Raw genomic sequence first — 24,100 nt, forward strand, 5'->3', positions numbered from 1 at the left:
TGAAACCATTTGTCATTTATTTAAAAAATAAAATATAATATATAAATGTATTATAAATAATAATAATATAAAATCTAGAAATTGTATACACCTTTAAAAAACATATTGGTTAATTATTTTATTGAAAATCTTTCAATTGTGCTTTGGTTATCATTTATTGGTTATCATTAGTTACTTTTTTTTTTCTCGATACAGTTATTTATTTTATAACACGTTATAACAAACATCTTTATTTCTTACATATTTTACAGCGCTGATGCTCAAAACTACATGTCCCAGAATGCAAATCAAAGTGTGATGTCATTCCCTGGCGTCCGCTGCGGCAGCGCTGAATATTGGCAACAGCACAGAAAGACTGACAATCTAAAGGTATTGTATTTATTTACCATTTGAAGGTCTTTTTATTAATGAATATGTACTTCGAATGTTGTCAAGTATATATTTAGCAGTTAAGATATATGTTAGGGGTTAGACAGGTTAGCAATTACCGCTAATGTCATTGGCTTTTTGTTCATGTGTAGTTTGACATATCGATGGTTCTGTGTTTGTATAATTTCATTAAATTAAACGTGTAATTAATATCCTATTATATCCATTAAAACACACTCACCTGAATTCAAAGACGATTCGTCGTCGACCAGTAACAACAAAAGGAGGTTGCAGTCAGTGGCCATCAGTCATATTGTGAAAGACTTCTTCTGCACAAGTGTGCTAATAACCAACCTAGTTTGTTTGAATATGGTCTGTCATGCCTGATTTGCACTTAAAAACTAGTGAACTGCCTACTGAGACAGCATTATGTGGTACACATATTGCCCCAAAATGTGCCTAGGTTGGTAACTCACTCATCTACTGTGCTGAAGCCCAGTTATTTAAAAACACTTCATTTTAATCATGCAAACTGTTGAAGTGGCCCTCATGCTCAGTCTGAAGTCTATCTTGATATTGTTAAATTGTTTACTTAATCATGTGTATTATTAATTTAGTATTCTGTCTTTCCCTGATCTCTTTGTTTATTTTATATTCCCTAATTTGTCATATTAATATGTGCTTGTACGTGATGTTCCTGGCATCTCTTAATAAAGATTGCTCTAATCTAATGCATGTATATTTTTGTGTTCATAGCTGTCTCTATGGTGATGAAGTCATCGGTAGAGGAGGAGGAGGGAGGTTGGGGTCTTGGGATCCCAGAGAAGATGAGAAACAATGCCAACTGGGTGGACGTCACCCAAGAGTTCAAAGGAGCCTGTAAAGGTGTGTGTCTATAGCCACGTACAATCCTGGGCAAAACAAATGGGCCAAGCTAAAAATGGCAAAATAATTATTATTTAGTGTTCTTTTTAATGGTCTTAACTAGGGATGGGCATTCGATTAAATTTTCTTAGTCGATCGTCGGAAGAATTAATGATCAACTATCGATTAATCATTAATATTTTTATAATACAATTAATTATTTAACTTTTATAATTCATGTGTAATTATAATGCAATGAATACAATGAATACAAAATGCAATGAATATAAAAACACAGCGTGTTTTTCCTCGTTGAGACCTTTATTACAAGATCAACTTGTGGCAGACAGTTAAACTATATTCAGTTAGGCAAACCAAACATATATGCGCGTGCATATGCGGTGCTCTAAAGCAGTGGAACCTGCAGCTGCGAGCCGGCGTTTCTAAACAGAGACCTCATTTGTTCCAAAATAATAATAATAAAAAAGAATCATGTTAAACAATAACTTAAAAAACATAATAATACTTAGATCTGACAGGTTTTGTCAAAATGTAACTCAAAACTATCCAAGCCAGAAGAAAGAGCTAGATATTAGCCTTCCTAACAATTAGGCTAACTTAACAAATTAGGCTACTTAAAGCCTCGTGAAAAATAACTAACTTTAGTAACTCGCATACAACTTCTGCACCAGTCTACTGATTTTTGTTGAGAAATATAAGCATGTTGACATGATCTGGGGTCAGACGCGACCGCAACCTGGTGACCGTCAGTCCAGCCGCGGAAAACACCCGCTCTGAGGGGACTGACGTTGCCGGGATGCACAGGTACCTGCGCGCTAACTTGGCCAGCCCGGGGAACCTTATTCCGTTCACTTTCCAGTCTGTAGGTGTGCAATTCAGGGGTGGGGGATTCTCCCTCAGAATCAAAACGGAAGATCACAGATAACCGAGAATGGTGTAAAATGTTTAATTGCTGCCACACAGTGAAATTCATTTAATTGCTTCAAGACTCACACTACGCAATGCAAAAAATGCATTAATCGATAACAAATTAACGTGATCGACAAAATTCTTAACGATCAATTATCGATCGTCGATTAATCATGCCCATCCCTAGTCTTAACCATTTTAATCACAAACCACTGATCGGGAAATTAGCAAGAATTGCACAATAGCAGGGAATAGCCTTCTACAACTTGCAAGTTGTTCCACTCATGTTAATGGCTTTAAACAGTTCATGATTAGTTGAACAATGTCTCCCAGTTCGTTTGAGTTCAATGTGAGACCAAATATTCACTATAGGTTTCAAATCTGGACTCTGACAGGCCATGAGCCTGATTTACTTGTTCTCACGCCACTTCTTGGTTGTCTTTCTGTGCAATTTGGGCTGAAGCATTGTCTTGTTTAAAGTGGACCTATAATGCCCCTCTTCACAAGATGTAATATAAGTCTCTGGTGTCCCCAGAATGTGTCTGTGAAATTTAATCTCAAAATACCTCACAGATCATTTATTATCGCTTGTCAAATTTGCCCCAATTTGGGTGTGAACAAAAACATGCTGTTTTTGTGTGTGTCCCTTTAAATGCAAATGAGCTGCTGCTCCCAGCCCACTTTCCAGAAGAGGGCGGAGCTTTAACAGCTCAACAACAACAAAGCTGGAGAATCTCACGCAGCCAAAATGAGGATTGTCAGTAACGGTGTTCAGCCTTACATTGTTCAAACCGGAGTCGACACTGATGGAGAGACTCAGGAAGAAGTTACAACTTTTAGAATGAAACTGGACTTTTCTGAATGGTTAGTGGATAAATGTATGTAGTTGCTGTGGAGTTGATTCAACTCATCCACTAGCATGTGCCGTCATGTTAATATTTTGTGTTGAATTGACCCTCGTTTGTGAAGCAGTCCGGAGTAAAATGACGGCATGATAACAACACTCTACTACAACAACTCTTCCTCTTCTCTAAAGCAGCCCAACATGGCCACACCCCCTTTGTTGCATGTTCTCGGGGGTGGGGTTTATGTAAATTTTAGGGCTAGTGATGTCACTACCCCAGGAAGAAGCTCATTGTAGTCCTTAAACAGAGAATTATTTAGAAGAAAATATCTCCGTTTTCATTGAACTTTGAGCGTCGTAACTTCGCAGATGTTGTTTATGCTCAAACAGCAACATTACACACTAACTAAAGTAAAAAAGTGAAATCATAATAAATCAAGGACCCCTTTAAAAATTACCATCTTTAGATAACAACTTTTCAATTGTGGGAAGCAAACCATTATGAATGTCTTTTCGCAGTGAAGCAGCTCACCAATACCAGCAGCTGAAAAGGCTCTCTACACAATAACACTCTTCCTTCATGCTTCACTGTGGTAGAGATGCATTTATAACTTTATTTCTCAGCAGATTTTCAAAGACTGCACTGGATTCATTGTGATTCATCACTCCACACACATCTTCCCATATTCTGCCAAAAACTTAATTCTGCTTTGATGTTTTTCTGAGACAGCAATTGCTTTTCATATTAATGGCTTATTATAAGAGAATCATGGGCATGACATAGCTGTGAGTTTTTATTGGCTGAACTCTACAGTCGATGTCACTGGCAGTGATCAAAACGGTCCTTTCTCAGAATAGCCATTTTCCACAAAGCCCTGAGAAAGACATGCATTATGTAACGAGCCAAAAAAGTCCATGTATCCTTACAATGGCAGTTATTTTTATAGTCATTTTATCACTATAAACTTTATATCCCATTACAGCCAATGCTTTTGATCAGTGATTTGTGATTCACAAGGATATTGCGTCTTGCATTCCCCCCCCCCCCCCCCCCCCCCCAAATGCTCTGGTGAGATGTTAATTGCATGTAGGATAAGCTCAATGAGGCAATGGCTACAGAAATATATTCTCCTGATGTTGTCAGTTTTGCCATTTATGGTCACTAAGAGTTCTAAAATTAGCTTCCTTTTCCATGTGAGCTCGACCGCATCATGATTCAGCTCCAGCACTGCGCCACCTGAATACATTTGTGTTATAGCGAACGGGATTTTCGGGCAGTTCTGGTGCCATCAGCCATGTTTTATTGAAGTCACGTGTAGATAAATATTGTAGTGAAATGCTGTACAAAAACTGAATTTGCTGATTAAATGTGTTTCTGTTTGCAGAACTCAAACTTGGCGAGTTGCTCCATGACAAACTGTAAGAATATTAATTTTTTTTTTTACATGTAATTCAACATTTATCGCATTCATTCAGTATAAATAATGCTCATGTTCCTGTAGGTTTGGTCTGTTTGAGGCGATGTCAGCCATCGAGATGATGGATCCGAAGATGGATGCTGGGATGATCGGAAACCAAGTCAACCGTAAAATCCTCAACTTTGAACAGGCTGTTAAGGTAGCACCCTAAAGAGCTGGTTTCACATTATCCTCAATCCTGATATTTTATTTAATCTCATGAAGTGATGTATTGGTAATAATGAACCTGAATATAGTGAGTTTATGTATAAATATATACACTGATGAGCCAAAACATTATGACCAGTCACCGCTGAAGCGATAATCATCTCCTAACAAGGGTAGATTAGACGCTAAGCCAACAATCAGTTCTTGTAATCGACATGTTGGATGCAGGAAAAATGGGCAGAAATAAAGATCTGAGCAACATTGACAAGAGCCAAATTGTTATGGCAAGGCGACTGGGTCAGAGTATCTCTGAAACAGCAAAGCTGTGTGTTGCTCCTGTTCAGCAGTGGTGAGAATTTACCAACAGTGTGTCTGAGGAGGGATAAACCACAAACCGGCAACAGGGTGTTGGGCGCCCAAGGGTCATCGATGCCTGAGGGCAACGAAGACTATCCGGTCTGGTCTGATTCAACAGAAGGTCTACTGTGGCACAAGTCATACAAAATTTGAATGATGGTCATGGGAGAAACGTGTCACAACAGCACAGTGCATCACACTCTGCTGTGTATGGGGCTTCATAGCAGTCCAATCAGAGCATAATGGAAGAAGGTTGTCTAGTCCGATGAGTCCCGTTTACTTTTACTTGACATGGATGGCTGTGCACTGTTAACCTGGAGAAGTGATGGCACCAAGATCACTGTGGGACGATGACAAGCCGGCTTAGGGAGTGTGATGACCTGGGCAGTGGTCTGCTGGCAAACCCTAGATCCAGCCATTCATGTGGATGTAAATTTGACATGTGTCACTGACCTAAACATTGTTGCAGACCAGGTACAACCCTTTATCATGACACAGTGGTGTTCATTTGTGGAAGTGGCCTCTTTCCACAGGAAAAAGCACACTGCACACATTGTTCAGGAATGGTTTGAGGAACATGATGAAGAGTTCAAGGTGTTGCTCTGGCCTCCAAATTTCTCAGATCTCAATCTGATTGAGCACCTGTAGGATGTGCTGGACCAACAGGTTTGATCCATGACGGCTCCACCTCACAACCTACAAGAATTGAATGATCTGCTGTTAACATCTTGGTGCCAGATACCACAGGACACCTTCAGGGCTCTTGTAGAGTCCATAGTTCGGCGGGTCTTCACTGTTTTGGCAGCACGTGGAGGACCAACAGCATACTAGTCAGGTCATAATGTTTTAGCTCATCTTTGTATAATTAACTTCACTGTACGGAAAGTGTACTCTTCTCTTTTTCTCTCTCTATGTAAATTTTTTTCCCCTATTTTTTATTCCTTCTGTCTTTCTCTCTTTCTGAAGGATGAAGCCATACGAGTGAAGGATCTGAGTATTCCTGAGCTCATCGGGATCATGGACACATGTTTCTGCTGTCTGGTCAGTATGATGTCACCAAACACAGAAATTGCGTTTCATGAAGCTGTGTATCAATTGGAAAGTTAAAAAGCAACTGATTTTAAAAAAAAAATAATGATAATAATAAAGTGTCTGTAATTATAATGATGATAATAATAATTAAAGTAAAATAAACATTCAACATTTTTTTTGGAAAGAAATTAATACTTTTATTCAGTAAGGATGCATTAAATTAATCAAAAGTGACAGTAAAGGCATTTATAATGTTACAAAATATTTCTATTTCAAATAAATGCTGTTCTTTTGAACTTTCTATTCATCAAAGAATCATGAAAAAAAATGACCATGCTTCCACAAAAATATTAAGCAGCACAAATGTTTTTAACATTGATGATAATAAGAAGAAATGTTTCTTTAAAGCTGCTGTCCGTAACTTTTTGGTTAAAAATGATCCAACATCAATTTTTGAGCAAGTACATAACCAACCATCTCCTTACCTTAACCCGATTCACAACGGTAAGCTTGTAATAATGTTTTATAATTCGAGTGCTACTGGTGGGTTTCCGTGGGAAATTCAAGCATGCAGCCGTTCGTCTTAATGAGTCCCAGCTAGTAGGATATATCGTGTGAGGATGCTGCAGGTGGTGGATCATTTGCAGCTGCTGTGAGAAAAGGCTATAATAATTAAATTTATCATTTTGATGGCAGATTGTATGCTATGACAAATTAACGTTAGAGATTAGACAGTACAGAAATTGAAATCTACAGGTAACTCTATTTATTGTAATGTATTTATTGTCTATTTATTGTAATGTTTTTTTTTCTCAGTTGGTCAGAACAAAAGTGGCAGACATGTCACTTTCTTGTTCAGATGACATTTTCCGGTGAAAATTCTTATTTTGGTCATACTTCAAGACTACAATCTGTGATTCCGAAGTACAGTATCCACACCTAAGTGGTGACTGAAAGCAAACATTTGATTCATCCGTGCTGAGGAGCCACGTCGATGTACATCCCACGTAAAGATAATTCCGCAAACATCTGCAATTGCAGGTTTCAAACAGAGATGGCGACATGGCGACAGAGAGGCAAAATTACAGACTGCAGCTTTAAATCAAATCAGCGTATCAGAATGATTTCTGAAGGATCATGTGACACTGAAAACTGGAGTAATGATGCTGAAAATTCAGGAATAAATTATATATAATAAATACATGAATTTTAATATATTTAAATAGAAAATGATGTTAGACATCTAACATGTTGATGGTAGTGTATACTGAAGAAAGCATTGTCTGGTTGAGTGTTCTTCATAGTTTTGCTGACTGCTCTCCACCAGAAAAAGCTGCATTTGAGCTTACTGACTGTTGAATATCCAGTGTATTTGCTGTATTGAATATTCACTCACTGTTGTCTTCATCTGTCTCAGATCACATGGCTGGAGGGGCATTCTCTGGCTCAGACTGTGTTTACGTGTCTATATGTTCATAATCCGGATCTTATTCAAGACCCAGCTCTTAAAGCCTTCGCTCTGGGTATCCTCAAGATCTGTGACATCGCCCGTGAGAAAGTCAACAAAGCCGCTGTGTTTGAGGAGGCAAGACACATTTACATTCTATTTGACTCTCGTCCCAATAGTGTTGTTTTTTTTAAAGTGCCCCCATTATGCTATTTTAAAGGTTTCTCATTTTGCTTTGAAGTTCTCCTACAATAGGTTTACATGTGCCAAAGATCATAATATACATTCCAGCATCACCTCTTCTGTCACAGCATCTGAAACAGTTAGATTAAGGATCCAGTCTCTCTAAACCCCTCCTTTCTGAGAGCCTACTCTGCTCTGATTGGTCAGATGGTCCAGTCTGATTGGTCTACCGCTTAAGCCGTTAAACACACGTTAAGCACAAGACTGTGCTTAACATACAGCGATTGTTTCCTGCGACTGAAGCCGATTTATATACTCACACATGGAATTTGAACACCGACTGTAATCGCCGACTGAACGCAACTGGCTCTGACTGGACGCGTTTGAGCGCGATCAGTCATAGGTATCAATTTACATTCATAATCGGCCTTACAATCGTTAAGTGTGTGCACGGCTTTACAGCACGTGTCGGAAAAAAATGCCCATTACTAAATACCATACTGAATTTAAGCTTCATTTAGTGTTTGATTCACAGAACCAAACTCTTCCAGGTCTCCGCTATAACTGTTTGAGGGTGGGTTAAAGTAACGTTCACGTCTTCAGGAAGAAGACTGGAATTACTGATGACTCATTTCAGGTGGTTCTTTCTTTTGGGAGACAATAACTCCATTTGTTGTGCACTTTGATCTTTTACATTTACAAACATCTATATACACACTAAATGAAAGGTAATATATGAAAAGCATAATGGGGCACTTTAAATTATGACAATGTCTGGTGTGATTACTGACGATATGTAATATATCAATGACCAATTGGAAGACCATTGGAAATATTTAGTTACTGTGTGGCCATTAGTCACCATTTTTGCTGTTGGTTTATTCAGTGAATTAATTTTTCTTCTTTTGTTTCAATCACAGGAAGATTTTCAGGCCATGACTTACGGCTTTAAAATGGCAAATAATGTAACAGATCTGAGAGTGACAGGTGAGTGAAAATCTTAAAGGTGCCCTAGAACTTTTTTAAAAAAGATGTAATATAAGTCTAATGTGTCCCCTGAATGTGTCCGTGAAGTTTCAGCTCAAAATACCCCATAGATTTTAATTTTTTTAACTGCCTATTTTGGAGCATCATTATAAATGAGCCGATTCAGGGCTACTGGCCCTTTAATTCTCATGCTCCACGCCCACGGAGCTCACGCTTGCCTTGAACAGTGCATAAACAAAGTTTACACAGCTAATGTAACCTTCAAATGGATCTTTACAAAGTGTTCGTCATGCATGCAGCAGATTATGTGAGTATTGTATACTGTTATATTGTTTACATTTGATTCTGAATGAATTTGAGGCTGTGCTCCATGGCTAACGGCTAATGCTACACTGTTGGAGAGATTTATAAAGAATATAGTTGTGTTTATGAATTATACAGACTGCAAGTGTTTAATAATGAAAATAGCGACGGCTCTTGTCTCCATGAATACAGTAAGAAACGATGGTAACTTTAACCACATTTAACAGTACATTAGCAACATGCTAACGAAACATTTAGAAAGACAATTTACAAATATCACTAAAAATATCATGATATCATGTCAGTTATTATTGCTCCATCTGCCATTTTTCGCTGTTGTTCCTGTTTGCTTACATAGTCTGTTGATTCACCTGTGCAGATCCAGATGTTACTGGCTTAGATTTCCCTGTTCTTCGGAGGTCTTTTAAACAAATTAGATTTATATAAGGAGGAGGAAACAATGGAGTTTGAGACTCACTGTATGTCATTTCCATGTACTGAACTCTTGTTATTTAATTATGCCAAGGTGAATTACATTTTTCATTCAAGGGCACCTTTAAATTTATTATTTACTTTTTGTTTATTTATTTTTCATAGTCATGACAATTAAGCATATTTTCTCACCAATTCATATTACTGCAATGCAAAAAAAAAATCATTAGCATTAGCAGGAATGCATTAAATTGATCAGAATGATTTCTGATGGCTCATGTGACACTGAAGACTTGAGTAATGGAAATGTAGCTTTAATAAATTACATTTTTAAATATATCAAAATAGAAAAGAGTTTATATATATTAAATTGTAATAATATTTCACAGTATTACTGTTTTTACTGTATTTTTGATCAAATGCAGCCTTGGTGAGCAAAAGAGACTTCTTTAAAAAAAAAAAAAAAACTTTTGAAAGATAGTATACAACAAACAAAACGTAAAACATCTAGTTGAACTACAGTAAAAAAAAATTGAGGGTAAATGTTCTTAATTATCATTAAAATAATGCAGCGGTGCTATATATTTACATTTTCATTTCTTCATTTAAAATTTCTGTAGGAATGCTTAAAGATGTTGAGGATGAACTTCAGAGGAAAGTGAAGGTATGGTGACTCCATCTCAAAACTTGGCATGATTCTTCTCATTTTTTTAAAAATGTTTTTACCTGACTTGTTAAATATGTTTTTCTTCCTTTTTCTTTTCTTTTCTTTTTTTTTTTTTTTACAGAGTACACGCAGTCGACAGGGTGAACAACGAGATCCTGAAGTGGAACTGGATGTAAGACTGATATATAATCATTTCTCTGAATAGAAGACTTCAGATAAAGAGATGTGTGAATGGTTTGGATGAAATTGTTGTGTGGTATCAGCCAGACAGTAGCACTGTACAGAAATTCTGAAGATTTTGATTATCATCCTTCTCTTTTGCCTTCAGCATCAGCAGTGCTTGGCTCTGTTCAGTCGTGTTAAATTCACTCGCCTGCTGCTTAGCGCGCTCATCTCCTTCACTAAAAAGGAGGTATGACACTATTAAATTTACTCAAGCATATTGCTTCACAATAAGGTTCATCAGTTCATTATGATCTTTGATTGGTTGATTTGACATTTAAGACAAGTGCTGTCAGCGAAGCGCAGAAGCTGATGACTCAGGCTGCTGACTTACTGCCCGCGATACACTCCACCATACAGTATGGAATACAGTCACAGAATGACACAACCAAAGGAGGTAACGGTTTATATGTGGAAAAAGTTAAACAAAAAATGTAATGTTTATTTTAAATGTATTTAATTTTTCATTTTATTTGTCAGAGCAATAGCCCTGTAGACATTTGTAATTCCACAAATGTACACACCATGCTTTTTCCAGATCACCCAATCATGATGGGTTTCGAGCCTCTGGTTAACCAGCGCTTGCTCCCGCCCACTTTCCCACGCTACGCCAAGATCATTAAGAGAGAAGAGATGGTCAACTACTTCAGCAAACTCATTGAGCGCATTAAAAATGTCTGTGAGGTCATCAACATAACCAACCTGCACAGCATCTTGGTAAATTACTCTCAGTATTAACACATATGCATTCTATGGTAGTATTAGAGAGAAATATAACTAATCCTGCTGAGTGTGTTTGCGGTTTCAGGATTTCTTCTGTGAATTCAGTGAGCAGTCTCCATGTGTGCTGTCTAGATCTCTGCTGCAGGTAAGACCAACTTCATCTGACATTATAAATCTCTTCTCTGGTTCTCTTTACAGATCTTTACATATGAAGCTTGTGCTTTACTCATAGATCTGGAATATATAGAAAATGACAAACTCAAAAAAAAAAGTGCCTTCAAGCACTTGTATCTGTAAAGACTGACTATAAAGATTATAAATATGTTAGCTAAAGTAGAACTTTTACAGCTTTTGCTGGAAAGGAGGCTCTCAACATGGATAGTTTAGAGTGTCATATTCCACCCTCTGGACTTGGGTCGTCAAACATACCAGAACTATCGGTGCCAGTTGGCACTAAAAATAAAGAGTTGACAGTACCATCATTTCTGCAGTATCAGTAGTACAGAGTACCGGGCATATTCTGTACCCGCTGATAGACGCTCCTTTCAAAAACTTTTGTTCGTATTTGTTTGAGAGCTTTCTGAATAAAAGGTTTCTATTTACAGCGTGTTATTACAAGCATTGAGCATCGTAGCCAATCAGAATCATATCTGTTGATCGCAGTGGCCAATCAGGTTTTAATCAGTATGTCAGAATCTGCTTAACTTGACTGATGTTTTTTTTTTTTTGTTCAACATCTAATGCTTGTGAATCTTTTCATTATAACCAACGTGTAAACTGGATGTCAATAAGAGATTCATTGTATGATTAATTTATTATAACGGGAGTTTTGGGGAGAGTGCAGAATTCAGTGAGCTTTCGCTTTTCAGACTGACAGCCTTAGTGATTATAAAGGGAGGATCTCTCTTGTTTTCTGTTTATTACCCATTCCCAATCTGAATACAGGTTTAGTTTTTCATGCTGCTAAGCACACTGCAAAGTTTTTCAACAGATTTTGCTCTGGTAACAAAATTGGAACCGCAATTGGAACCGTGACAACCTTACTCTGATCTTAGACCTGTAATAAACTCAAATATTAATAAACAAGTGGCGAGTGGAATGGGATGAATGCCATGGAAATAAGTTATATTAAATTAATCCTAGTAGGTTTTTTTAGGAATTTCTAGATATGATCAAGTTGTTTTTACTTGTTGCAGTTTAGACCATTCAAGATTTCACACATGGTTATTTATTGAAAGGTGTAGAACCGGGTTGTCCTGCCCTCGTGTCAGGAAAACATGTCAAGAGAAGATATATAAGAGCTGCAAGAGGGGAAGTTATTTTGATTAAAGATTATGAGGGCGCATGAATTTTTAAAAAATAATGATGTGCATGGATAAATAATTTATAAAAGAAGACACTGCTGCCTTCCATGAAAAACAAGAATTGTCCATTTTGATTTCATGGTGACTTTAAATGTTTTATATATCCTTTTTTAATTGTATGACTTCACTTTTTTTTCTCAACATGAAGATAGCCTTGCTGCTGCCATGACTTAAAAATAAAAAAAATTAACTTCTCTGGTCAAGAAATGTATTTTTAAATGCTTAATTATCAACGAATAACACATAATATATCACATATAAATTGGTCTCGGATCAATTGTTACACATAGCAACAGAATGATATGATGGTTGGTCTTGGCATGTAGATAATCTGAACACTCACCTGACTGCTGTCTCTCTGTCTGTCTTTGTGATCCAGACCACATTTCTGATTGACAATAAGAAGGTGTTTGGGACTCATCTGATGCAGGATATGATTAAAGATGCATTGCGCTATTTTGTCAGCCCACCTGTCCTCTCTCCAAAGTGAGTGATTATTCTTTACACTATATTATTTACACATTAATTCATTTGTTTCTTATAAATTTCACATCTCTATAAAGGGGTCATTAAGTTGCTGTATTTTTTTATTTTTATTTGTTTTCTGAGGTGCATTTGTAATGTTAGAAAGATTTATACATCAAAATCAGTCATAATTTAGAAATAAAAGACCATTTTAGTTATACAGTGTTAAGTGTACATTTAAGTACTGAGTATATTAAGTACATGTACTAAGGTAAGGATTGGGATGTTGTTTAGAATTATTTGCATGTGATAATGCATAATTTATAGTTATTACTATAGTAACTAAATGTAACACTATAAAACAAAGTTTTACCTCATTTTCCACCATGATTTTAGCCCTCTGATTTAAACACTTCTTTTAAAGGGGCATGTCTCCTTTAAGAATTCGATGTAAATGTCCACTGCTATGATTGGGTAACATTTTTGCATATGAAATAAGGGTAACACTTTACATTAAGGTTCCCTTTGTAAAGGGTTTATAAAGGTGTTGTTTAATGAGTAATAAGTCATTTACAAATGCATTATAAATCACTAATAAAGGCGACTTTAATGCAATACCTGCCAAATAGTGAGCCGTTTTTAACAAACATGTTATAAATGCTTAATAAATGTATTTATTAACACTTATTTAACCCAAAACCAGGTTCCTGGTTTATTTCATGATGCAGCAAAAATTGACAATCAGACTATTAGACTGAAGGGTGTTGTATGTGTTTTTCTTATTAATATCTTATTAATATCTCGTGACTGCCACTTTTCTTACTATGTTGCTTACCAGAAGTTTCTGTCTTGCCCATGATACTCTCCAAAAAGTTCATGATGCCTATCCACAGCAGTGTATAAAAACTGATTTCTTTTTTTTTTTTTTTAAGATGAAATTCCAACTTTATTTTGAAAATGAAACATAAGATAATAACCATAACTTGTGAGAGATTAATAATGAAAAAAATAATTCCATTATTAGTTAATGTAGGATGGACACTTGTGAACTATTTATTCATGAGTTATAAGCATTAATAACCAATGAAAATTAACCTTAATGTAAAGTGAAAACCTGTGAACCATTTATTAATGAGTTATAAACATTAATAACCTGTGAAAGTGAACCTTAATGTAAAGTGGAAACCTGTGAACCATTTATGGGTAAGACAGAAACTTCTGGTGAGCAACATAGTAAAAAAAGTGTCAGTCATGAGATATTAAGAAGAAAACCACACATACAACACCCTTCAGTCTAATTATGATAGTCAATTTTTTGCTGCATCATGAAATAAACCAGGAATCTGGTTTTGAGTTAAATAAGTGTTAATAAATACATTTATTAAGCATTTATAACACGTGAGTTAAAAACGGCTCACTATTTGGCAGGTATTGCATTAAAGTCACCCTTTTTATTCATGCAGTTATAACTGCATTATTAATGATTTATAATGCATTTTGAAAACAAACACCTTTATAAACCCTTTACAAAAGGAACCTTAATGTAAAGTGTTACCGAAATAAGTATTATACATTGAACTCTTTTGAAAAAAATTACTGCGTTATTTTTTTTTCTATTACAGCTCCTGAGATTAACTAATGTTATTTTTAGTCTTCTGATAGTCTTATGTTTTAGTATTTCCCCTGCCTGTCCTTATCATCTTACTAAATTCTCATTTCATGACTCTTTTAAGATGACATTATATTCCCACACTGTTTTAATGCTCTTTTGTTTTTTCACAGATGCAGTTTGAACAATAACCACCAGGCTAAAGACTACATCGACTCCTTTGTCACACACTGCACACGGGTTTGTGATTCATTTTGTTTGACATGTTATTGTAACAGGTGAACTAGTGTTTTTGATCAGAACCAGGGGCGATTCTAGGATTTTGATTTTAGGGGGGCTCAGCCCCCAATAAGGGTATGATTAAAAAAATATTATTTGACTGACTGTTGCTCATTTGCAGACCTACTCCCGCACGACAAGAAAAAATGTTGTATATCCATCTACAATGAAATATAAATTATTTTAGTTTTTTAGCTTTTTAGCCTTTATAATCAACAATACGGTTGGATATTCATAAAGTCACCCCATGAAAATTGATGTCATTTTAACTAACCAGCTAATATTCATTAAGAATATAGACAAACCATGTATTAATGTAATTGTCTATTGGCAATATGATTCATCTGTTCTATATTTATTTCTTTTTATTAAAAATAACAACATGAATTATCAATTTGCCACTTCTATAAATCAAGTACAAATCTAGTATAAATAGTATAAATCAAGAAAATCAAAAATCCCTTTTCTCTACGCTTACTCTAATTTATGTATCATGACACTCCTCCTGATTCATTATTACTTAATACAAAACTATATTTAATAATACAAAACAAAATAACTCCACATTCTCTCTCTGGGCCATCTAGTGCTTTCAGACAATGATGTGTCATTTCTGTGCATGGCTGCATAATGTAATGTCAAAATACATTATAATATGTCTGTAATTGTAAAAAGTAAATTAAAATAAATCATGATCGTTTTCTGAATCTAAAGTATGTTTTCATGGGTGTTAATCACTTCATTTTTGTAGGGATAAAAAACAACTATCACACAAGGGCTAAAGGTGAACGCAGCGAAACGTATTGGTATTGGATGTGAAACCGAGCCGTCCCGTGTGCTCCCAATGCTCCAGTAACATTACATTATGTAAACTGCAATGCATTTATGACAAAGAACTGCACCGATGCAGATGTAATATCATAGCATTAGCAATCTATCAATAAATACACGCACACACGACACACACCTTGTGCTCTCTGATGTTCGCTCTGCTCGGCGCCCCTGCAGATTGAAAAATGTTTTTAATTAAAATTTATTAATCAAATATTTTTTTTAGGGGGGCTGGGCCTAGTGACGCCCCTGATCAGAACAATGTTATTTTGCATCACAGCCATTCTGCAGCCTTATCCAGATTCACGGACACAACAGAGCACGCCAGCGGGACAAACTGGGTCACATTCTGGAGGAGTTTGCCACACTTCAGGATGAGGTGCGTAGATGTTTTTAGTTTGGTTAAAGTCAACGTGAATTAAAAATTCTTAAATTTCTTAAAAAATGTCTCTGATCTTATTCCTCACGATCCATAAGTTATTACAATGAACTTAAAGGGTTTGATGAATTTGATTAATTGATTTGGTTCCTCTTTTGAAGCATTGGCTAAATGCATAAATGTAAGGGTTAGTTCACTCAAAAGTGTTCACTATGTCATTCCAAACCCAGCTTCAAAACACCAATGAACGTATTTTAAATCATTTTTGTCCATCCATTGAAAGTCCACTCAACCAACATTTTCATGGTTGCCATCATGTCAGTTGTACAGCATCATTAAAAGTGTATTTGTTGTTTTTTAGGCTGAAAAGGTGGACGCTGCTCTTCACGGTCTTCTGATGAAGCTGGAGCCTCAAAGGCAGCATTTAGCCTGTCTGGGAACCTGGATCCTCTATCACAACCTGCGTATCATGATCCAGTACCTGCTCAGCGGCTTTGAGCTGGAGCTCTACAGCATGCATGAGTATTATTACATCTACTGGTACGACAGCTAAACCAACATGCTTTTAATGCTGTGAACTGATCAGAATGCACAGTCACAAACAGAACATACTATTGGTTATTATCAGCATGTTTTTTCAATATTGACTGTTATCGGATATCCATCAGCCAATGTTTGATGTTTAATTATTTCTACCTATTTTCAAATTTAAATCATCATCTAGCACTAATTTAAAGGGATAGTGACCAGTGATCTATTATGCCTAAAATTTAATAGCATATCAAAAAAATGCAAATCACATTTCATTTAGTGAGTATGTAACTGTTTGTGAATGTAAAAGGTCTGCAAAGTTTCAAAGATCAAAGTACAGATAAATGTTAAGTTATTGTCTTGTAAAAGAAAGAATACATTTTGAACTGCCTGAAATGAGTCGTCTAATTCCAGCCATACTTGCTTAACAAATTTGCATAATTCTAGTTTATGGTCTTCATTAGCTGCCCGTGAACAACATTTACTTTGCCCCGGCCTCAAACACTGTAGTTGTAGCTGAGGCCTGGAAGATTTTGTCAAGAAGATCCTATTTTCTGAGCTGTGAAAGCAAATCTATATTGCCTAAACTTCCAAAGGATAGGAATTTGAGCTTGAATTGATGCGGTAAAACCAACACAGTTCATATCACAGTGTATCAAGCGCTGAAGAAGACATTCTGTAAGCGGTAGACCAATCACAACACGACTGGACCATCTGACCAATCACAGCAGAGCAGGCTCTCAGAAAGGAGGAGTTTTGAGAGACTGAGCCCTTTAATGAAATTGTTTCAAATACTGTGAGAAAAGAGGTGATGCTGCAATGTATATTATGAGAAAATTAATGTGTTTTGACCTGGGATGCAATAAACCTATTGTAGGAGACCTCTGTTACAAAATTAGGAACCTTTAAAGTAGCATAGTAGTTTAATAATTATAATATAATATGCTAAAAATATGTTTTGTATATAATATGTTAAAATTATACATTTTATATATGTGAAAAATTTTATATAGTTAATATCTGCTTATCTGTATCAGCCACAGTTTAATATTGGAAAGATTCCCATACCTGAAAGATTCCCTAAATGAAGTCCAAAGTTCTAGCACCTTAAAGGTGCCCAAGAATGCTTTTTCACAAGATGTAATATAAGTCTAAGGTGTCTCCTGAATGTGTCTGTGATGTTTCAACTCAAAATACCCCACAGATTTTTTTAAATTAATTTTTTTAACTGCCTATTTTGGGGCAACATTAACTATACACTGATTTTGGCAGCGCGCCGCCCCTTTAATTCGCCTGCTCCCTGCCACACAAGCTCTTGACTATATTACAGTGCATTTACAAAGTTCACACAGCTAATATAACCCTCAAATGGATCTTTACAAGATGTTCGTCATGCATGCTGTATGCATGCTTCAAATTATGTGAGTAAAGTATTTATTTTGATGTTTACTTTTGATTCTGAATGAGTCTGAGGCTGTGCTCCGTGGCTAACGGCTAATGCTATACTGTTGGAGAGATTTATAAAGAATGAAGTTGTGTTTATGAATTATACAGACTGCAAGTGTTTAAAAATGAAAATAGCGACGGCTCTTGGCTCTGTGAATACAGTAAGAAACGATGGTAACTTTAACCACATTTAACAGTACATTAGCATGGGCTGACATATATGCAAATATTGGGGTCATGCATATTAATGATCCAGACTGTTACGTAACAGTCGGTGTTATGTTGAGATCCGTGTGTTTTCCAAAACAAATGAGATTTATATAAGAAGGAGGAAGCAATGGGGTTTGAAACTCAATGTATGACTTTTCCATGTACCGAACTCTTGTTATTTAACTATGCCGAGGTAAATTCAAATTTTGATTCTAGGGCACCTTTAATGTTGGATTTAGTATTACATATGTGAAGAAGTTAGCCTAACATAGGTCATTAAATAGTCTTAAAGGGATAGTTCACACAAAAATGAAAATTCTGTCATCATTTACTCACCTTCAAGTTGTTCCAAACCTGAATTAATTTTTCTTCTGCTGAACACAAAAAGAGATATTTTGAAGAATATGGGTAACCAAACAGTTGATGGGCCCCATTGACTTCCCTTTTAAGGGACAGTAGCAAAACAGCCTGTTAAATTCTGAGAGTCAGATTAAGGTTAAAAAGTAATGATATATCTTTCTCTCCATGTATGTTCAGGTATCTGTCGGAGTTCCTGTATGCGTGGCTCATGTCCACGTTGAGTCGAGCGGACAGCTCTCAGATGGCTGAGGAGAGAATCCTGGAGGAGCAGCTGAAAGTACGAAGCAGCAAGAAGAGCAAGAAGAAGAAGAAAGGTTCTCCCTGGCCGACATTTAACAATTACAGTTGCTATGTAGGATTGTGATGTTTGAGTCTGACTCACTCATTGTGTTTCTGTTGTCTCCTCAGCTCGTCCTCTGAGTAAAGAGATCACCATGAGCCAAGCTTACCAGAACATGTGTGCTGGCATGTACAAGGTAATGTCTCCTGATACACATACTAGAATACACAAAGCTGTCAACATTGCATTTGCAACTTTTGTAGTGTAACATATTTCGGAGTGAGAGAAAATATTCAGATGGAAATAACAGAAATAAATCATGATCATCAGTATTTGATTGGTGGGTCAGAGACAAATAAGAGCGCATGATGGAGGAAAAATCTAGATGTGCCAAGTTCTTAAAAATGCAATCTTTGTATTAATGTTAGTTTCATATGATTTTGAAAAACTTTTATATCATTTTCATGAAACGTTGATGAATACATGTGCCTGTACAGATCCTAAATAGATACAAACAGTAAAATATTTACTTCACAGTAATACACTGGAAAATAATGATCAATGATGCAAACATCATTAAATATGAGACAAATTCAAATTCAACTACACTGCCTGGCCAGAAAAAAGTCACCACCTGAATTTAACTAAGCGAATAGGTAAGAGCCTTCGATTGGATAATTACTGCAGTGATTAATATATTTTCAGCTGGCAACAAGTTATTTAACCTTAACTGATGCAGTGAGTAGCTTCTTTTTTAACCAAACATGTCGGAAGACACATTCTGTGGTTGTGGAAAAGATGTTTCAGAAGGGTCAAATTATTGTTAGAAAACAACAAAACAACTGAAAATACAACAAGCTTATGCTGCGTTCATGGCATGTCGTAACTACCATAATTAAGAGGTGGCAACCCGTGATGTTTTACTCAGGGCAGTTAACGTCTTCAGACTCGGATTTATCAACACTATCAATGGCGAAATTAATCTATAGCAGTCAGGTGGTAAAAGTCAGAGCTCTGTGTGGTTTAAATGTTATTAATGTTATGCAATGTGCTTTGAAACAAGAGGTAATTTAATGCCGTCGCAACGAAGGAGGTGTGGCTTTAGAGACGCTTTCAAAATTTTGGTGTAATTTTACAGGAAACCCGTTTAAGTTGTCTGTGCTGTAATAAACCCCCCAAAAAAGAGACACTTTTTGAAATTTTTGAAAGTGTATAACTTAGGCCCTGAGTGCTCTAGTACCTGCATTTTGTTTGTTTCCTCTAGATTTCAGCAAACACTGGAAAAAATAATTTTGTCTCTATCAAGTTGTATGCAAGAGTTATTCAAAATGCACCAGAAGGGAAGAATATACATTTTTTTTAATGTAATTTCTGCCTACCCTAATTTCTGCCAAACCCATATACTGTGGTATAAATGCAATATCCCAGTGTCATTTTACAGAAAATACTTAGAAATTACATAAACACTGTTGAAAGTGATAAAAATTATGGTATATGTTGTTTATTTGTAGCTGTTTGTGACTGGTTGAAGCAGTCATCGGAGTTGGAATGTGACGCTTGTCTTTGTCAATCACTGTGCGATTGAAAGATCATTCGATCTATGATTGTCACTATACTACATGAGCAAATTCCTTAGAATGAGAGCTTTCTTGTGATATATGACTTGACTGTTTTGTGAAAAATATAAAAAATACATATTTGTAGAAAATTTTATTTGCAATCATCACAGAAATTTGTGTCTGGAACCAATGCATATGTAAGCTCAATTTTACTGCTTTATCTATCATAAAAACATAAGTTATTGTATTCTCTGTTAAGTTTCTATTGATTCTAAGCTTTCAACTGATACCAAATATGGGGTGATACCATATAGACCCCTTAGAAGTTTGTAAACATTGCAACATTTCCTGGTGGGCGGGGCTTAGCTGGAGGCAAAAAGAGATGCTGGACTCAATGTTGACAAGCGTAAGTTAGCATGTTTTAGGAGGGATTTATTAAACATAGAAGCAGAAGAAGGTTTAGAACTGTACAAATATGTACAGTCACTGACTCTGCGGGACCGTGACAGCTATTTTTGTAAATTAACTTAAGTTTTGGATATTTCCTAGACAACATATGAATTACTTTCGGGTGGTTCGGGGAATTTTGTCAAGGCTTATTGTCTATTGTAACCTAACGCTGGGCTAACTATGATTATGGCTAGCATTGTGGATTATTTTAAGAGACCAATCATTGATGGCACACACATCTATCACTGTATGTTTGTTTAACATTTAAGCTAGCTAGTGCACTGAAAGTTGGCGACTTTTCACCTATAAAACAGAAACTTGCTGATTTGTACTAGATAAAACCAACACACCATTACATATGCATCGATTATTTTACCTGATATGAAGTGTGCACTGCAAACACGAGCATTATTTATGTTCGTCTCCGTCCAGTCTGTATGCCGTATTGCATTCAACCACGATTATCTTTTTGATTTCTGTGAAGGAATGTCTGGTAAAACTTTAGTTTTGAACCAAAAGTGCTGTTCCTTTTATTCTGGCAGCCAAAAACACAAGACGACGACATTTTAAAGTCAAAACCTCAAACTTTTAGCGCGACCGCTCTTAGTTCTTATTCATGTTTTGTCTCCAGCTAGAGCGGTGACGTCACAGTGACATAGGCGATTAAGGGGTCTATAGGGAAGCCTTTTAAAATGGATGTGTAATCATTATAACGTGAATTATGACATATTTTCGGACCCGTATAAGAGTCCATGGAGTAAAAGAGTTAACCATAGTACTGACTGTCTTTATTTCTGCAGACCATGATAGCGTTGGATATGGACAGAAAGGTGCGCAAACCTCAGTTTGAACTGGACAGCGAGCAGGTTCGCTATGAGCATCGATTCGCCCCTTTCAACAGTGTTGTCACACCACCACCAGTACACTACATCCAGTTTAAGGTAGCACTGCATTTATTCACTTCAAAATGATGTTTACTGCAATTATCCTGTGCAAGATTACAGTAAAATGTGTGTGTGTGTAAATGTAGGAAATGTCAGATTTGAAGAAGTATAACCCTCCTCCTCGCTCAGCGGATCTCTACATGGCAGCCAGTAAACATTTCCAGCAGGCTAAACTCATACTTGAAAACGTCACCAGCCCTGACACAGAGGTACATTTCAAACAGTCCTTTTAATGCTCTGTGAGCCAGACCACTCTTATTAACAGAAATGTACTTTGTAGGGATTGGTATTTGGTTTTCAATTTTAATACATAAAATGTATTTTTCTTTCCTTTGCAAATCTGAATTTTCAGTATCTACTCCAGTCTTCAGTGTCACATGATCCTTTAGAAATCGTTCTAATATGCTGATTTGCTGCTCAAGAAACGTGTATTATTAGTCTATACGTTGAAAACAGTTGTGCTGCTTTTTGTGTAAATCGTGATATTTCTAAGAATTCGAAAATTCAAAAGAACAGCATTTATATGCAATTTATAAGAATGTTTTTTTACAATAATGTAAAAGTCTTTACTGTAATTTATGATCAGTTTATTGGATTCTTGCTGAATAAAAATTAATAAAAAAAAAAATCTTACAGACCTCAAATTTTTGAATGGTAGTGTATATATCACAGTGTAGCTATTTTTGTAGGAAATTCAGCCTGCATAACTTGGTAGTATTGCTTATTTTAAAATAATATATTGACTTAAATATAAAAAAAAAAAGGGCTAATATTTTCTTTTAGATGGATGAAAACAAATATATCAGATTATTCTTAACATGATTACAATGAAGATTTCAAATTGTGAAATCATATAGTGCTCACATTGTTAATATATTGTATAAGGAAGTGACGGATATGTTGCTTCTTGTTGTAGGTTAATCGCATCCTTAAAGTGGCCAAGCCCAATATTGTTGTAATGAAACTGCTGGCTGGAGGACACAAGAAGGAAACCAAGGTACAAAATGTTTATATGGAGATTTTGTGTTCAGTACAACTTAAGCTCTGTTACCAGGGACAAAACATTTGAACTTGTCTCTCAATTTGTAAAAAATAATATCTTGTTTTCAGTAATTAAAGTAAAAGAGACATCCATTGGAAGAGAATAACAGAATAAATGTTACACTAAACATTAATTTGAACATTATATCCAATATTTCAACTCCTGCCTTGACCATGATCAGAAGTTCATCTGCCTAGAGCCATTAGTGCTCATTAGGGCATCCCTAGAACTAAAATCATTCCCAATTCATGTAGAGCGAACATGCCAAAAAGCAGGTACTTCTGCCATTAGTTATAGGAACTATGAAAACGTTCCTCCAGAAAGCTCCTGTTGTCCCACTGCTGAAACAATTATTACAGTTGTAATATTCAGCAGTGGGACAATTATAATTTTACAATTCAATAGAACATTTTTCCACTGAATAATTACTTTGAGTTTTTTCAGAACTGTAGATAGTTTGCTTTTTCCAAAAAAGGATTACAATTTTTTCAATGTTTGGAATTTCTTCTTGGTTGGGTTCAGTTCTGGAATTCCTTCCAAAAAAATGCATATGGATGAAATGAGATACTGTGAAATTTATTGCATCTTTGTGTTTCTTCTTTGTAGGCCCTTCCTGAATTTGACTTCTCTGCGCACAAATACTTCCCCATAGTCAAGATCATTTGAGATCAACCATGTTTCCAGGAGGTTGTTTACATGAACTGTCATCACAGTCACAGAATAAGTGACTATTCATAACTGTAATGGTACAGTTTATACACATGGACTCACAGTGGTTTAGTTTAAACAGTTGAAACCATGTTTTTTGTTTGGTTGATAATATTGTATTAAATTGAAGGAAAAAAAAAAACAATTTGTGGCATATTTTGTTTTTAGTGGCTTCAGAATTAACCCTCACTTCACTCTTCAGGTCCAGGGTTGACAAGGTGCGTACAAGAGTGTTAGATTGTGTCTATATCCAGTTGACAAAAATGTTCGAATCTCCACGGCAGGAATATTGGATCCAGTCTCTCTACCAGATCCCATCAGAAGACATTTGTTTTGTCTGGTACCCAAAACTTCAGGTTTACAGATGAGGCAAATAGCAGGAAACCAGAGACTAAGTTATGATAAAGAAAATTATCAGGGTTTATTGAATAAGCAGTCAGGAGAAGAGCACATCCCTGTCATATAACGAGCTGTTATATATAAGTGGTCACTTGCACTGTAGATAACCTGGTGTTGGAATGGGACAGCGAGCCCGCGCAATATTAGGCCCAGTTGAAGCTGGACAATCAATTTCTCACGGGTCGCGCACCAACCCAGCCCCGTAGGCCTCTTCTCTTCTTCCAAGACCTCCATCAAGTCTTGGAAGTAGCCATTTTCA

At 36.1% G+C, this 24,100-nt stretch overlaps 2 protein-coding genes across 5 annotated transcripts in view; one reads left to right on the forward strand and one right to left on the reverse strand.

Annotated features, from left to right (window-relative positions):
- agtpbp1 (ATP/GTP binding carboxypeptidase 1) overlaps window positions 1–707 on the reverse strand; it is a 52,506-nt gene extending 51,799 nt beyond the window's left edge. The window contains exon 1 of one of the 3 annotated variants that reach the window (XM_067395415.1): window positions 611–707. The gene's annotated coding sequence lies outside the window, so the exon portion shown is untranslated. The remainder of the gene's footprint in view (window positions 1–610) is intronic. The other 2 variants (XM_067395418.1, XM_067395416.1) reach the window with 2 other exon arrangements.
- Window positions 149–23,656, forward strand: naa35 (N-alpha-acetyltransferase 35, NatC auxiliary subunit). 2 transcript variants are annotated; one of them, XM_067395420.1, is made up of 23 exons: window positions 149–369; window positions 1,126–1,254; window positions 4,393–4,426; window positions 4,510–4,624; window positions 5,956–6,030; window positions 7,439–7,606; window positions 8,572–8,638; window positions 9,994–10,037; window positions 10,162–10,212; window positions 10,369–10,452; window positions 10,545–10,659; window positions 10,801–10,979; window positions 11,071–11,130; window positions 12,729–12,835; window positions 14,597–14,663; window positions 15,814–15,912; window positions 16,274–16,452; window positions 18,637–18,773; window positions 18,868–18,935; window positions 21,549–21,689; window positions 21,779–21,901; window positions 22,609–22,689; window positions 23,341–23,656. In XM_067395420.1, the coding sequence occupies exons 2-23, from the start codon at window positions 1,134–1,136 to the stop codon at window positions 23,398–23,400; spliced, it is 2,175 nt and encodes a 724-aa protein (XP_067251521.1). In that variant the 5' UTR covers window positions 149–369; window positions 1,126–1,133; the 3' UTR covers window positions 23,401–23,656. The 2 variants fall into 2 exon arrangements, with proteins under 2 accessions (XP_067251521.1, XP_067251522.1); XM_067395421.1 differs by lacking the exons at window positions 149–369; window positions 1,126–1,254 and adding an exon at window positions 1,269–3,027 and having other exon boundaries at window positions 23,341–23,654.
- Window positions 23,657–24,100: the final 444 nt, after the last annotated feature.

The sequence above is a fragment of the Chanodichthys erythropterus genome, chromosome 9, assembly GCF_024489055.1.
Source record: "Chanodichthys erythropterus isolate Z2021 chromosome 9, ASM2448905v1, whole genome shotgun sequence".
Taxonomy (NCBI): domain Eukaryota; kingdom Metazoa; phylum Chordata; class Actinopteri; order Cypriniformes; family Xenocyprididae; genus Chanodichthys; species Chanodichthys erythropterus.